Genomic DNA, 17,219 nt, shown 5'->3' on the forward strand with positions numbered 1-17,219 from the left:
CGCTTCTGCTAGTGGCGTTTGCGAGACCCGCGCAGGAGCGCGTTGCCGTCTCCGCCGCTGTACTTTTCTTTGGACTTCCTTCTGGCTTTAGTCAGGTGGCGTTTGTGAGACCCGCGCAGGAGCGCGTTGCCGTCTCCGCCACTGCATCTTTCCTGGGGGTTCCTGTTGTGCATTCCAGGCGTGCCGGTACCGGTGCGCACAATCCGAAGACAACCCTTGCTGATTTTGTTTGTTTATCTTTTCCTTGCTGATTTTGCCGACCTTTTGAAAACCTTAGACGCCAGTTGTCAGGCTGCTCCTGAGAAGGCGTGGTCCCTCTCCACGAAGTACTGGTTCCTGTTTGTTTTCCTGAGGGTATCACAAGCGCTTCAATACACCTCTACAGTTAGTACCTGTCAGTTTGTGAACATCTGTGAACGTGCTTCCTGCGCAGTACTGGGTGTCTAATGTTGGTTCTTCTTCTTTCTTTACCTGCAGAAAACACCGGGGGTTCATAGACACTGGCGAGAGAGTGGGTGGACGGCGTCCATACTATTCCCAGAAGCCCTTCGGAACATCCTTTATTGTTTACCCCTTTCCCCTTTTTTCCCTGGGAGGCATTCATGCATAGTTGTGTTACCCCTACACTGTGTATTGTGCTTTCCGGAGAAGAGGGGGACTAGACATCTATCCATCGTTCCTGCTGACATCTTTCAGAGGTTAGTGGTACATTCCATTGACGTCGCGACAGAGGCTTTCCTCTAAGTTTGTACCTGTAGAAAAAAGTGGACAAAACAACATAAAGACACACACATATAAATGAAGACCATCACAAGCAGTTATTTCAGTGGCTTCGTTGCGCTGGGCCTAAGCGATAGTCGGAAGAAAACCAGAGGTGTTTTGAGGTTCGTGTCTTCATGTGAATTAAAGTGTCGAGTTGCAAAACTATGCGATATTGTGCTATAGGTTTAAGGCGGAATGAAAATAACTTAATTGTGACCAAGGTATTGACCATTTTTCATTTCCAAATATTCCTTCACTCCCAGCTTCCAACAGTGGCACTCATCGCTACACAGCTCCTCCCTCACATGCATGTCTTTTGTTTTATAGCGCTACTCATGCCAACTCTAGGGTGTCAGAGCACTTTACACCAAACACACATTAACAGAGGCAATAAATCTTATATGTGTAAATCAGTCTATAGGAAATGTTACACAAACCAATGAGGATTACCGTCCTGTGATCTGCATGTACATGGTCTTTGCAGCCGGCATGTTAACCCACTGCCCTACTATATGAGTCGAAACTGTGACAAGACAAAACTTCGCCTGCAGAAACATTAATCACCTGCGTTATCTTGACATTTTTATTTATGTTCCTGAAACCTGCTGGACACACAAGGAAGCAGCAGGTGCTTTTAAAACCCAAAGTTATCTCTGCACACATCACCGCTCCCATGTCAGCCCAGGTGCAGCTGCACTGGTCGCACTGTCCTAAAGCTGCCCTGAATCTGGGTTACATACAGGGTTCACGTGACAAATGTCTTGCGTCTGAGGTCACTAATATTAGCACTGTTGTTGGGCGGGGCAGGAATGGTTTCTAAGGTCATGTTTAAAAACAATCACTTTAAATAAGAACTTCTCAGCGCAGCGCTATATTCTGCATATTATTGTCAAAGCTCCACGTGTGAAAGAAATACACATTTTTGAATTTTACAGAGACTTTATCATATGTTACATGATGCCTGGTGCATGGTTCAAACAGCAAACATTTCCTGCCCTTGTTTTAAAATTGTACAAGGAAAAGAGATATGAAGCAGTCAGTTTCATGTGAGGTTTCTGGTTGTCATGGCAACATGTGGGAGAGTAATTGTGAAAAAGATTCTTTGGAATGTTGGTGTTTGAAGATTCTTTGGAATGTTGGTGTTTGAAGATTCTTTGGAATGTTGGTGTTTGAAGATTCTTTGGAATGTTGGTGCTGAAACTGTGGATGACAGTTGAGGGGGAGGGGGGTTGGCTCATGGCACATGGGGTTGGCTGATATCTATACATTAATAAATCTACATGAAAGAAACCTTTTCATGTCACTGGAGTCACTGCCCCCCTCCCCCCAAGGAACCTATCCCCAAAGGGATCGTTTTATTATTTAAAAGGGTCTCTGTTTGTGCTCCTGGTCACATTGTTGTCACTGAGGGAGGGGGTGAGAGGGAAGGATGAGGGGCTGAAGCTCCCTGCAGCTCTCACACCAGCCTCAGCTCCGCTCCTTGATATAGATAGAAGTACGGGAAGAGCCTCTGTGTGAAGGGGGCCCGCGGGAAGGAGTAGAGAAGCTCCATGGAGACAGCATTGTACAGGGACAGCCGCCCCCCCTCGTAGTCCAGATACACCCCCAGCTTCAGGGGCTTTTCACGAGGGGACAGAAGGGTCAGAGGGGAGGTGAGAGCCGAGTACTGACCCTTCCACCCCTGCACAGCCCAGACTCCCCCCGCAGGTGACCATGTGATCCCCCCCTTCCTGTTCACAGACTCTGCTGTGACCCCCACACACCACTGCACCCCCTCCTTCAGAAGCTGCACCTCCCAGTAATGTCTGCCGGAGGTGAACCCCTCGCTCCCCAGCACACAGGTATAGTAGGTGAATCTCTTGGGGGTGTCCGGCAGGCGCTGTACTGTGTCCGTGTCTCTCACTCGTCTCCGCCCCTCAGACAGGAGGAGCTGTGTATGAGCCGTGTCAGGATCCAGAGTCACCATCACTGCAGAGAAAAGATTCACAATTAGAGATTTAATGACACAAAGAAAGGCTGTAATTACTGCTTCTGTTTTACATATGATTAATGTACACCACATCTGGAAGCAGCACACAGCGCTAGAGACCGCAGCACTTTACTGCTCACTACACTAAAGCGCGCAGCACTGGACTGCTCACTACACTAAAGCGCGCAGCACTGGACTCCTCACTACACTAAAGCGAGCAGCACTGGACTGCTCACTACACTAACGCACACATTTATCTAGAGCACACACTACACCAATCAGCACACTGCACTACATAGACAAGGCATTCTACTGCACACTACACTGCACCACACACCATACTATACACAAACACTGCGCACACTGTACTACACCGAACACTGCACCAGATAGGACACAGTACTAGTCAGCACACTGCATTAGATATCATAGAGTGACAGAGGTTCGAGAAGTATACTGTACTAGTCAGTACCCTGCATTTGATGGCATGGAGTGATAGAGCTACTAGAAGGCATACAGTATTAGTCAGTACACTGGACTAGATGGCACACAGTTACAGATACAAGAAGAGAACTGTACTAGCCAGTACTCTATATTACATGGTCCAGAGAAAGAGAGCTACTAGAAGGAATACAGTACTAGTCAGTAAAGAGCATAGATACCACAGAGTGACAAAGGTACTCCAAGATGATATACAGTACTACTCAGTACACTGCGTTATATGCACAGAGTTACAGATCTCCTCAAAGGTATACACTACTAGTCAGTACACTGCATTCAATGGTACAGAGTAAGCGAGCTATTGGAAGGTGTACTGTACTAGTCATTCCTTAAACTTTATTCGATCATTACAACCATTAAAAGGCGAATGCTTGCAACACAATAATCCATCATTACACATTAAATAAACCATCATTAATCAATACATATATGCTAAAAGGATATTAAACACCACTGATGGAATAAAACATGTTCTAAAAGAATAAAATCCATTAATATTATAAAACCATGTGTCACATATTTAAGAAAGGGATCAGAAGATAAACAGATTTGGTCAATTTACAAATAGTAGCAATACATGGGTATATAAGCATAGTATAACTCTTTTATATCAATTACAGAAAGCAGATTATCGTGTCATGCACGCAAACCTTCAGATTATCCACATTGTACCCAAAAACTTTGCAACACCACATACTGCAAAAGGCCTACAGTCTGCTTTAAGCATGTGGAGTGCTTCCTGATGGCAACGGGTTCCTAATGACCTGCAAACTGGGGATAGCCACTGACATCTTGGATAGTTATAAAGTGGACAAGCAAATAAAATGTGTCCAATTGGTTCAGCCTTTGCAGCACAGCCCAGACAATGTTGGGTAGTGGACGGGAGCTGGTGCCAAGTAGCTGTGACGGAATTCACGGGAAAACAGCCTAATTGAAACTGAATGCACAGTTTTCTAACCTGCTGGATGGTAATATGATCCAGGTAGGCCTCAAAAGTGACAATGACAATGATAATGACAATGCTTTATTTGAGTGATTAATAAAAATCAATTCAAGAAAGAGAACAAATCATGTTTAAAATTGAGTAAAATAATATATGTGTGGGAGGCATATACTACCTGAGACCTTCCACCTGTTAAAAGACAATTTATACCATGTTCCGACTGTCCATTAAAGCTTGTCGTGCATGGTAGATGAATTTGGCAAAGTTGGCCATGTGCTTCACCGTGTCCAGCAAATATAGTTGAAGAACAGCCTCTTTTACCGTCTGTATACCCAGTTGGAGAAGGATGGCCCTTAGGAGGATTCTACGAAGTGACAGCAGGGCGGGACAACATTATAGAATGTGAGACAATGTTTCACGCTTGTAATGGCAAAGGCGACACTCCGTAATCATTGGGCTTCCTTTGACTGAAGGGTACAGGTGTTTTAAGGGGAGCACATACAATCTTGCGGCCAGAATCCTTTGGAGGGCTGGTCTGCCCAGCGCCTGAACGAGATGCGGTTTGAGCCCATTTAAAATTTGAGGGGAACTTTGATTCTCGTGGAAGCCTCTAATTGTCAAAGCATCAATGTCCAGTTTTCGTGAGGACAATCTTACTTGCTTTTTTATTACTGTTTTGATAGTTGTATACTTTATTATGTTAGGATCCCAATTCTCTTACGCTAAGTTCAAGGAATCTTTGGCTGAAGCTAAACCGACTGACCACGGGTTGCCTGTCTCTTTGAATATTTTATTTATTACAAACTCCATCGAGTTCTCTGATTCCATGGTGGTCAGGTAGTAGTATTTTGCCAGGCTTGCTAATTCTTCTAGAGATTGCCGGTTCAGATTGAATTCCAAGCGAATTAGGGTGTTCCTTGTGCATGATGGAAGGCAAAATAGCTTTTTGTAGGCTGCACAATTGATTTTTTCGAGATCTTGCCCCAATTTGCCTGGGAACGCCTGTATTGCGTAGTTGAGAGAGGGTAGTAATTTTGCTCTCAGCACCCGTTGGATGGCCGTAGTAGTTGGGCTTTCCAAAGTTGCGTTAAATTTGCAAATGGCGTACGTGACCATTTTGGCTTTCTGCTGGAGCTTGTTTCGATGAACCAGAGGGCGGCCGGTGTCGCTGAGCCAGACTCCAAGGTAATTATATGTTGAAGTGCTTGATAGTAATAGCGGTCCAAATCTCCATTTTGTTAGCTTCTTTTTTGGATAACGACCAAAGATCAGTATCTTGGATTTTGTTGAATTTGCAGCCAGCTTGTTTTCGGCATTATACGCTGCTAATGCTGTCAAGCCTTTTTGGAGGCCGACTTTGGTGTGGTCCAAAAGGACCAGGTCATCTGCGTACTGGATCAATTGGATTCCAACTCCCCCGATCCTGGGAGTCGCCAGGTTTGCTCCCTGCAATGCCTTGCCCAGATCAGCTGTGTATAAGTTGAAGAGAAGCGGGGCAAGAACACAGCCCTGCTTTAATCCGTGGTCTGTGCTGATCTTTTTCGTGGCTGACTCACATGAGAGTTTAACTCTTACCCACGTTTGAGTGTACAGAGATCTAATGGCCTGTAGCAGTTTCAGGCAGATGTTCCAACCAGCCAATTTCTTCCATAAGATGTTTCGGTCTACGCCATCAAAGGCTGCTGTGTAGTCAATGAAACAAGCGAAGAGAGGCTGGTCGCCCGAGCCACTGATTGTTGTATTAAATATGATAAGGCTATGATGTTATCTATGGTGGAACCTCCCGGGCGGAACCCTGTTTGATAGAAGGGAAGCAAGTTCTCCTTCGTGACCCACTCTGTTAGTTCCATAAGGAGAGAGCTTGCATATGCCTTGCCCTCCACATCCAATAAGGCAATCATTCGATAATTCTTAGGATCTTCGCTTGGCCCTTTTTTGTAGATTGGATGTATTAAAGATCCCCTCCACGAGTCTGGCACGTCCATCCGGAGCCTGCACTCCACGAACAGCTTGCCCAGTTTCTCTGCCCAGAAGTTGATGTCCTCCCTGAAGAGAGAGCCCGGCAGGCCATTTGGTCCGGGGGCTCCATTGTGGCGTATTTTTTTCAGAATTGTTTTAAAGACCTTTCTTTCAGTGGGTGTAACATTGGGTAAAGGGAGCAAGGATTCCGACCTTTCTTCGTTCAGTTGTTCTTCAAAAGATATTTTTTTACATGAGTTTTTCTCTGGGCCGTTGGTGTAAAGAGTTTTTACGTGGCCTATCCAAGAGCTTGCATCAAGGGGATTCTCTCTGTTGCAGGTTCCACTGGTGAGCTTGTTTATGTATTGCCTGAATTCTTGGGTCTTACTGGGCGCTAGAAGCTCGAAGATCTTCAACCATTTTCGCTCTGTTGCTTCTCGTTTCACTTGCCAAACAATTTTAGCATGTGACTTGGCCGCCTCTTTTAAGTCGTTTTTTGCAGTCGTCGATCTGGTTTTTCGATAGGCTCTGCGTTCGGAATTAAGTGCTTTTGAAGATTTCTTAATTGTTGGCTGGAATCCCAATTTCTGAGAAGAATTATCATAGGGTCTTCGGTTGATGTTCCTTCGAAGTTGGTGGGCTAAATCATATGCTAATACGCCCCACTCTTCGATTCTACCCTGGTCATTGCGGCCGGTTTGCCAACCCTTCCAGGTTGATTTCCATGCAACAAATTTGTTGGTCGGAAGCGGACCCCATTTAATTCTTCCAAGGAGTCTGTGTTGCTCTTCTCCATTTGTGGTTCCAATACAATGGAGGGTATGCCTAATTTTTGCACACATAAACAACTCTATTGTGAGGACGGCATGGTCACTTTCAGTCCACGGTTGTACGTTGTAACTTGACATGTGATTTTGTAGACGTTTGCTTAGTAAAATGTAGTCGATTGCTGACTGGTTGTTAAAGGTGTGCGGTATTAGTGCTAGTGAGTTCTTTTTTGTGGCTATGCAGAGTGATGTTGCCAGCTTATGGACTCGCATTAGGGCATTAAATCTTCTGGTGCTTCTGTAATGATGTTTTTCATCAATTGTTTGCCCTAAGTTGTGGATGTTAAAGTCCCCCAGAATAATTGAGTCCATGCCTGCATAGCGTGCTAGTAAGGTTTCAATCTCATTTAATAAGCGAGTCAGTTTGTCATTTGAGTCCGCCCCATGCCGATTGTAGTAGATATTAATGAGGAGAATTGGAGTCGGGCCATCAATCGTTATTAGGTCTTTCAAAATTCCAGCCAGAAACATGTCTGACGTATTCTGTATTATTAAATAGTTTACTTTCAGTGAATGTTGAATATACGTTGAAATGCCCCCTGATGGTCTCCCAAAAATGTTGACCTTTTTTGCAGGCTTGAAATATTCTGAGTAGTTCCCTATTGGTGTAGAGGAAGTGGCCCATGTTTCCTGTACACAAATTATGTTTGCTCCAACCATTAATTCAACCGCTCCTAGGCTTTGCAAAGCGTTATATGTCCCGGCGACATTCCAAGACACTATGTTGATAATTGGATTGTTTGCCATGGATTTGTTAGGCCTCAAAAGTGCTTTGTCTTTTGAATTCCATGATGATTGTGCAACAAAGGATTGTGCTACCCAACTCCAGTACTGAGATTTAACCAATTCTTTGCTAGGCAATTGACTTGCGTCTCTCCAAGCACTTCTCAGGCCTATCGCTATTAATAGTGATCTGACTTCCTTAAACCACCTAATCTTTTTAAAGTGATCAAGTTTGTAAACCTGATCAAGTGCTGCCATATGATGGGAAAGCTCAGGAGTTTGGCTGAGACGCAACCAGAATAGTAAAGGACGCAGCCTAGCTTTGTCCACAATTGTACGTCTACCCATATCAAGTCGCAAAAGATGAAGCGGTGTGCTCTGGGGGGGTAAACATAAAGATCTTAAAAATGTGTTTTCAGAAATAAGTACATTTTCGGGTATTTCGAATCCCCAGAGTTCTTCCCGTACAGGGCAGAGCTCACTACCTTTTGCTCCTGAATCTGCAAGGGGGCAGCTATTGGCCTTGTTTGGGAGGTTGGTTCTGTGTTCCTGATTTAGTGTCCCAATGGTCTGTCTCTGCTGGAGGTTCTGCTTTGAGATGTGATCTTTCCATGCCATTTTCTCAGATGGGGTAACACCCAGATATTCAAAGGTAGCCACTCTCTCAAGCGGTATCCCCCCCCCCAGTACTAATTTCTATGAGGTTTTATTAGCAGAAGTTTTGTATTAAGTTGTTAACCTCGAGGCCTCTTTGATCACAATAGGCCTTAAAACGATTCAAGAGTAGTTGTAAACCACTTGGGGCTACATGTAGGTAATCTGAATTTACCGATTCATAAATACCGAATTTTACCGATTCGGTATTTATGAATCGGTAAATTTGAAGGGGGGAGATGTAGGTATTTCCAGATGTGGAAATACCGAATCTTAAAAATTCGGTATTTACCGATTCGGTAAATACCGAATCGGTATTTCCTATTGATTCCTATGGGCTGTGAAGCCCATAGGAATCAATGGGAAATACCGATTCTGTAATTACCGAATCGGTAAATACCGAATTTTGCAAGGGTGCAGGGGGTGTCACTTTGTCACCCTCTGGCACCCCAAAAATAGGCATGTGCGCCATGTGGCACACAGACATGCCCTAAGGGCATGTCTGTCTGTCACATGGCTAGGTGTGCATGCACACATGTGCATGCACACCTGAATTCGGTATTTTAACACCCAATTGGATTGGGTGTTAAAATACCGAATTTGTAGGGCCTTTGGGACTCAGAAGAGTCCCACCTACATCTGGGATTTACCGAATCGGTAAAAATACCGATTCGGTATTTTACAGAATCAGTAAATTTACCGATTCTGTAAAAGTATGCCCCTACATGCCAAATCTTAAATACCGGTCGGTAACGGCCGATTTCGGCCGTTACCGGCCGGTATTTAGGCTCCTACATCTTGCCCTTGGAGTTTTAGATACTATCAATGTGTCATCTGGAAACAGGAGAGTAGTTACCTTTACTCACTTCAGTTCAGCGTCATCCGCTGGCACATCTGATAAATATCAGACAACACCGTTAATAAATAGTGAGAATAAAGTGGGGGCCAGCACACACCCCTGCCTGACTACTTTCCAAACTAATTGGGTCCGACAACTGCCCCTGATCTCCCCATCGGACCCTGGCGTAGTTGCCCTCACGGAGTATGACAACCATCGCCAAGAGTTCTGGGGGAGGCCCAGCTCCTGTAAAACACACCACAGCTTATATCTGGGGATTAGATTGAAAGCAAACTTCAAACCTATAAAAGCAATATATAAGCCCGCCTTTTCAATGTTCACTGTACTAGTAAGTTCACTGTAGTAGATGGTAACGAGTAACAGAGCTAGTAGAAGGTATACAGTACTACTCAGCACATTGCATTAGATGGGGCAGAGTAACAGAGCTACCCCAACGTATACTATGAGTGACAGCTTCTTAAAGGTACAATGTACTAATCAGTACTCTATATTAGATGGTACAAAGTTAGAGAGGTACTAGAAGGTGAACTGCACTAGTCAGTACAGTACATTAGAGGGTACAGAGCAACAGATCTACTCCAAGAAACACAGTACTAGTCAGTACACTGCATTGGATGGTACAGAGTGAGAGCTACTCAAAGGTATACAGTACTAGTCACATACTACACTGCATTAGCTGGTGCAGAGTAAGAGAGCTACTAGAAGGTTTACTGTACCAGTTAGTAATTTAGTACATTTCATTAGATAGCACAAAGTTACTCAAATAGATACTGTACTAGTCAGTACACTGCATTACATGGTACAGAGCGAGAGAGCTACTAGAAGGTAAATAGTACTACTTAGTACACTGCATTGGCTGGTGCAGAGAAAGAGAGCCACTAGAAGGTGTACTGTACCAGTTAATACATTTCATTAGATAGCACACAGTTACTCAAAAAGATACTGCACTAGTCTGTACACTGCATTAGATTGCCAAGAATGAAATGCACAGTCCAAGGTATACAGTACTACCCGGTACACTGCATTAGACAGTACGAGTGACAGACATACAAGAAGGAATACAGTACTAGTTAGTACACTGCATTAGATGGTACAGAGTGACAGAGCTGCTAGAAGGAAAACTGCACTAGTCAGTACAGTACATTCGAGGGTACAGAGCAACAGAGCTACTCCCAAGGTATACAGTACTAGTCAGTACACTGCATTAGATGGTACAGAGTAAGAGAGCTGCTAAAAAGGCCTACTATACTAGTCCGTTCACTATAATAGATGGTATAGAGTGACAGAGCTACTTCTAAGTACACTGCAGTAGTCCAGACACCACAGTCTATGGTACAGAGTAAGAGAGCTACTCGAAGACGTACTGTACTAGTCAGTACACTGCATTCGATGGTCCAGAGTGACAGAGCTGCTAGAAGGTTAACTGCACTAGTCAGGACAGTACATTAGAGGGTACAGAGCCACATATCTACTCCAATGTATACTGTACTAGCCAGTGCACTGCATTGGATGGTACAAAGTGACAAACCTACTCCAAGGCATATAGTACTAGTCAGTATACTACATTAGATGGTACAGAGGAACAGAGCTACTAGAAGGTAGGCTCCTGGTTTGGCTCATTTTTGGAAGACCTGTCACAGAAAATATTGTTGCACCCCACCTTTCATCCTCACGCCCTATAGTCTGTGGAGTCCCACAGGGCTCAGTCCTGAGCCAGACTCTTTTTAATGTCTACCTCACCCCACTAGCTCCCCTTATTGAACAACATGGGGTAAATGTCATCTCGTATGCTGACGATACACAGCTTGAGTTTTCGTTCAGAAATATATCCGAAGCAGCCTTCTCCAACCTCAGACATTGTCTGGTCGATATCTCTACATGGATGACTAAGAACTGTCTGAGGTTGAACACAGATAAAACTGAGGTTTTATTTTTTAATCAGCCCCCCCCCCCCCCAATTCGGACTTATGGTGGCCTCCCGAGCTCAATCCCCCACCTCACCCTGTGCCCTCAGCCAGGAATCTGGGGTTCAAGTTTGATTCCGCTCTCTCTTGTAAGGCTCAGATCAGCCATGTCTCCTCTCTATGCTTCTGGAAAATAAAGTCCCTGCGGAGAGCTCTCCACCTTCTTCCGATGGACTGCAGAAAGACAGTAGTCCATGCACTCATTACGTTCCAAGTGGACTATGCCAATAGTCTGTGCCTGGGCTTGCCTGAATATATGATCAGGAAATTACAGACTATACAAAATGCGGCCGCTGGGCTCATTAGAAACATCCCAATTCAACATCACATATCCCCCCACTTACGGAGCCTACATTGGCTGCCAGTAAAAAGGAGGGTGGAATTCAAAGCGCTCACTCTCGCCTACAGGGCAATCAAAGAGACAGGCCCCCACTACCTGAGAAAAAGACTCAGAAAATTCCATCAGACAAGGAGTCTGAGATCTAATTACCAAGTAGTTCTGGTCACCCCTCGCTTATAAAAAAGCCAGATTAGGTGGTCAGTCTTTTACGGTAAGAATGGCCCACCTTTGGAACTCCCTACCTGAGTTCATAAGGAAGGCTAATTCGGAATTTGCCTTCCGTAAACTCCTAAAAACCTCTTTTTTTAGCCTCCCCCAGCCCTGAAACATCTGGCAGTCTGCTTCTTCTTCCTGTACTTCACATCTAGCGCTGGGACACCTCCGTTGTAGGTAGCTGTGCGCTCTATAAACTCCATAATAGATAAATAAATAAATAAGGTATACAGTACTAGTCAGCAGCAGCAGTTTCTCCATGGGGGCATAAGGCTGTTTTTGTTGCCTCATTAAAAATGTTATGCTAACAACAATTACAAATCACCTACATCTGGAACCTAACTATCTAAACTTCAGGAAACAGCTTAAAACATTTCTCTTTCCTTGATCTGCTTTAAGCTCAAAGCTACAGTAAGCTCTGGGATACCCGCGGATAGCTATGCGCTATAGAAATGTTCTTTCATTCATTCATAAATTTTTATATTCCTGGCCTTGTCATGCTGTTTTTATTTCAGCCATGGCCGAGTGCAGTGCCCATTGCAGGTGGATGCCTAGTCTTCCAATCATGTGAGGGGGTGCGGCATCTTATAAGCAGCACCAGAGAGACTCAGACTGGCAGGGCCTGAAGTGTAAGTGCGCATGTCAGGTTGGACAGGCGTTTTCCTACGACCAACCCAATAGGTGCACGTGAGTCCTCTCCACCAGCACGTTAGTGAGTCGGGGATCACAGCCTCCACTGGTCTGCAAAGAAGCGCTGACTTTGGCTGCTCCAGCCAATCCTGGAACTGCTCTTATGCTGTTTGCTGATATACAGCAGAGGGGCAGTGTCTGGATTGGCTCAAAAGAGGCAAGGCGTAGTCCTGGTCTTAGAGTCAGCAGGCTTGGCTTTACAGAAGAACATGGCCAACCACAGTATGTTTTTTTTTTATAAAGCCATTTAGTGATTGGCCATTTTCTACCCCTTGCTGCCTTTCCTTCAGTTGCTATGGTTCACGCCTCATCATGCCCCGGGACAGAGTGGAAAAGACAAGGGTTAAGTGCCGCGTGTCCGAGAGTAATTTAGAGCTCTCCGCGTCATCTGGTCCTGGGCCCAAGTAAGTGACCCACGAAGTGACATAGTAAGTGCGTCCGGTTATGTTTTTTAGGTGAACATTATCTGTGCTCAGTGTGCTGGAGTTACAGTTACGTAGAACTGAACACTGAGTCCCGGCACCAGCTCAACCTCCTGTGATTCTGGGCCAATCACTTAATCTCCACATGCCTAAAACAATTTACGTGACCATGTGTAATTGTAACTGGTGTTCATGTAAAGCGCTGCGTTGCCAATGAGATTGATTTCCAATCTCAAGTTAACATGTCTGGCAGTGGCAGTGCACTTACAAATCCATTTATATGTAATTAACTGAGCTTCTGTAGCAGCTCGTTCGCAACCTCCCATCCACAACGCTCACCATTTTCAAATGGCACCAGCCTCCACTGCTAGTCAGTACAGTGCATTAGATGGCACAGAGTGACAGTGCTACTCCAAGGTATACAGGATTGCTTAGTACACTGCCTTATAGGACACACAGTAATAGACCTACTCCAAAGGTATACAGTAGTAGTCAGTACATTGTATTGGACGGTGCAGAGTAGGAGAGCTACTGGAAGGAATACAGTACCAGTCCGTGCACTGCATTAGATGGCACAGAGTGACAGAGCTCCTCCAAGGTAAACTGTACGAGTCAGTACACTAGATTAGTTGGTACAGACCAACAGAGCTACTCCAAGGTATTCAGTACTAGACAGTACACTGCATTGGATGGTACAGAGCAAGAGAGCTACTAGAAAATGTACTGTACGAGTAAGTTCACTGTATTAGAGGGTACATAGTGACAAAGCTACTAGAAGGTGTACTGTACTAGTCAGTAAAGTGCTTAAAAATGTTACAGAGTGACATCTATTAGAAGGTAAACTGTTGTAGTTAGTACATTAAATTAGATTGTACAGAGCAACTCCAAGGCATACAGAACTAGTCAGTACATTGCATCGGATTATACAGAGTAAGAGAGCTACTAGAAGCAAGGCGTACTGTACTAGTCAGTACTATATAATATATGGTACAGAGTAGGAGAGCTACTAGAAGGTATACAGTTTTAGTCAGTACATTGCATTGGATGGTACAGAGTAAGAGAGCTACTAGAAGGTGTACTGTACTAGTCAGTACTCAGCTTTAGATGGCACAGAGTGACAGAGATACAAGAAATGTACTGTACTACTCAATACGCTGCGTTATATGGCACAGAGTAAAAGAGCTACTGCAAAGGTATGTTACAGAGTAGGAGAGCCACTAGAATGTATACAATACTAGTCAGTGGACTGTATTAGATGGTAATGAGTTACAGAGTTACCCGGAATGTTACTGGCGATTCGATCACAAGGAACACAGAAGTGGTTGCAGGCAGTGGCGTAGCACAGGCCCCCAAAGCCCCTGTGGTTCAGGGGGGACCCTGGGATGCAGGGGGCCCCTCAGCACAGCACAGTACTCAGGCCTGAGGGCTCCAGATTAAATGCGGAACGGGACCCCTCCATTTACCTTGCAGGGGGGACCCCTCAACTTTCGTTACGCCACTGGTTGCAGGTAAGGCCAGGGCCGCGGTAATCTCCGTTAGGCGTGGAAGCGGCTGGCACAAGGCCGGTGCTGCTTGCTCCTTCGGAGGTCCTTCTGTAGCTGACCGTCCAACATGCCAGTGGCCCAGTGAAAAAAAACCCTCTCACTAATAGCCTTGCTGTGGCAAAGACTTGTGTGTGACTTTAGGCGTTCAAGTAACCATTTTGTGAGTACGTAGGGTGCGCAGTGTAATCTTCAAACCCCGGACAGCGCATTAAGTGAAAAACCCGCAAAGGTACTCACCAAGTGACGGCTATTATATTTACTCCGTCAATTTAGATACTCAGTATAGCGTGGCTGATAGTCCCACTATGCGCTCAGAAAGAGCAGGATGGCCGCCAATAACTGCTCGGCATAGACAAAAGTGTTCCAATTGGTTGAATTTGAACAAAAATGAAACCCACGCAAGCAGAGGCTACAACAGAACAAGAACTTCTTCCTAGATCTCATTGCCCCTAGCAGAAAACTTGCAACCCCAAAGCACACCACAGGGGAGGGTAGCATATGTAAAAATAACAGAGCAGGCCTTAATTGAACAAAGTTTGTCTCTCTCAATAGCGACAATACAGATTTCTTACGAAGTGGGGTATAAAATTCACAGAAAAAGATAGAATGCAAAGTGTCCTGTTCTGAAAAAGTATCACAGGGGCACGGCTTTAAGGTACCTGGCCGTGAAAACCCCTTGGGGAGGCTAAAGACCAGGAAACGTGATTCACCGGAAACTAGTTAAAACAAATGTTGTACGTTTGTTACTAGTGACAAATAGGGCTTTGGCTGTAGGGTCGAACTGAGGATGACATACCTGCTCACCGTGGGCTTGGCAAGTTTGAGTCCCTCCCTAGTCATCTGCTGCCTACCCAAGAACTTCATTTTGAAGTCCTTGATCGCTGCCGGTCGTAAAGATTTTGCTTTACTATACATATCTGGACAGCCCAGCAGCGTCAATTACTCCCTGATGTATTTTAGCGACGGAATTTGTGGGGCCCCATCAAGGGCAATGCAATCCATGATGACCATCTGATTCAGAGCAGGAGAAATACTGGACCAAATCCTTAACCAACACATCAGGAGTGCAACAGCAATATAATCGGAGATGTACCCCAAGCCAAGCTCCTCATGTAAAATAAAGGCAGGGGTACTAGAGGGGAGAGCTAGGAGGCAGCGCATACTTTTGTTTTGGACCCCCTGTATGTTCCTCACATCCTTATGACCCCATACGTCACACCCATATGTCACCTTAGGGATACATTTCTCTTTATAAACCTTGAGTAGGGCAGGTATTGGTTTCGACCCCAGTCTTTTGGCAATATCCCAAAAAGGCCTGACTGCTCTGGCCAAAGAGTTCGTTTTAATTACCTTTGCACAGCCCAGGACCCATTACCGTCAAATAACATCCCCTAATACGGAAAAGTGGACACTTTCGACAATTCCATTACAAAAAAACTTTGTCTCAGCGGCCTTTTTACTGCCTATTGTCATTGTGTGCGATTTGGTAAAATTGGTCGCTAAATCAAGTGACTCCATAAAATCAATAAAAGTATTTAAAAGATTGTGGAGACCTGTGGCGGTCCTTGCAAACAATAATGCATCAACTGCGTACAGTAATACTGCGACCAATTTGGACCCAGCTCTTGGGATGTCTTGAGTCTGCCTGTGAGGTGGACTTTTAGTTTATTTATGTAAAGTGTGAACAATAGAGGTGCCATAATGCATCCCTCGCTTAACCTCCCAGCAATCCGTTAAACTAGCGTCATCTTTAAATCTTACTGCCGCCGTTGTGTTATTAGAGGCATAGTGTAAAAAGGATACCAGACTTGGTTCCATGTCCAATTCCCCCAGAATCTGCCACCGTTCTGATCGATATACTTGATCAAAGGCCGACGTCAGATCCATGAATCCCTCTTTGTTATGGTATACTACCCAATCACCAGGCTCAAGTTAATACATTGATCCAATGTGCCTCTCCCTTGCCTGAACCCATACTGCAAACCGCTAATGAAATTAAAATTGTCTAGCCATAGTGATAGCTGCTTCAAAATCACCTTTCCTATCATTTTGGCAACAGAATCCAAAAGTGAGATAGGTCTGTAAAAGGCAGGGCCGTCCATAGCGCTCTTTTTAAAAATTGGAATGATAATAGCCTTTGCCCATGATGGGGGAAAGCCACAGGTACTAGCAGCATTAAAAACCGAGCCAATATTGCAGCCCATACAAGAGGGTCTGCCTTATACAGGTCAGTTGGCACCCCATCCGGGCCAGGGGCCTTTCCCCAGCTGTGCCAAGAATAGCTGCCAGGGGAGCATGGCCAACCGCCAGGGGAAATGGACGCTTTCTAAAGCACCCGTCTCATGCTAATATCCGTATCTTACTGTCCAGACAGCTGGTCTGAACGCATATCGTAGTACAGACGAACTTGCTGGGAGCCGAATGAGCGGAGTCTCGGCAAAATTCGATTGACAGAACCAGCGAACTAACCACTTACGTGCCTCGTGGGGAGTGAGGCTGCCTCCCCTGTGGCACAGACGCTGCTGGGCCGAAGTCCGCGGTCCCTTTTTGGCTGACCCCCGCCATCTTCGCAGTGACGCCTTGCTGGGGAGAAGTTACAGATGCCGCCTGCTCCATCCTAGAGCGGGGTGGAGACCCCATGTGCTATCAGGGGCGTGGAGTGGAGTGATGTGCACCCGTTCACCGGAGAGCAGGCCCGACTAGAGTGGGACAATCCCCCCCTTCTACGCCTGGGTCCTCTACCCTCGAGGTCCTGCATGGCATCTCCTCTGGCTGTGACCAGCACTGATCTGTGACTGTTTGCGGACCTAGCGTCACTCCCGGCCACAAACAAGTGGCTGCTGAGTGCC

At 45.3% G+C, this 17,219-nt stretch overlaps 1 protein-coding gene across 1 annotated transcript in view; it reads right to left on the reverse strand.

The window, feature by feature from the left end:
- Nucleotides 1-1,701: 1,701 nt before the first annotated feature.
- LOC144752974 (E3 ubiquitin-protein ligase TRIM39-like) overlaps nt 1,702-17,219 on the reverse strand; it is a 411,520-nt gene continuing 396,002 nt past the window's right edge. Inside the window, exon 9 of the mRNA XM_078640783.1 lies at nt 1,702-2,730. Within this exon, the coding sequence (XP_078496909.1) occupies nt 2,219-2,730 (512 nt within the window). The 3' untranslated portion in view covers nt 1,702-2,218. The remainder of the gene's footprint in view (nt 2,731-17,219) is intronic.

Source organism: Lissotriton helveticus, chromosome 5_1 (assembly GCF_964261635.1).
Source record: "Lissotriton helveticus chromosome 5_1, aLisHel1.1, whole genome shotgun sequence".
Taxonomy (NCBI): domain Eukaryota; kingdom Metazoa; phylum Chordata; class Amphibia; order Caudata; family Salamandridae; genus Lissotriton; species Lissotriton helveticus.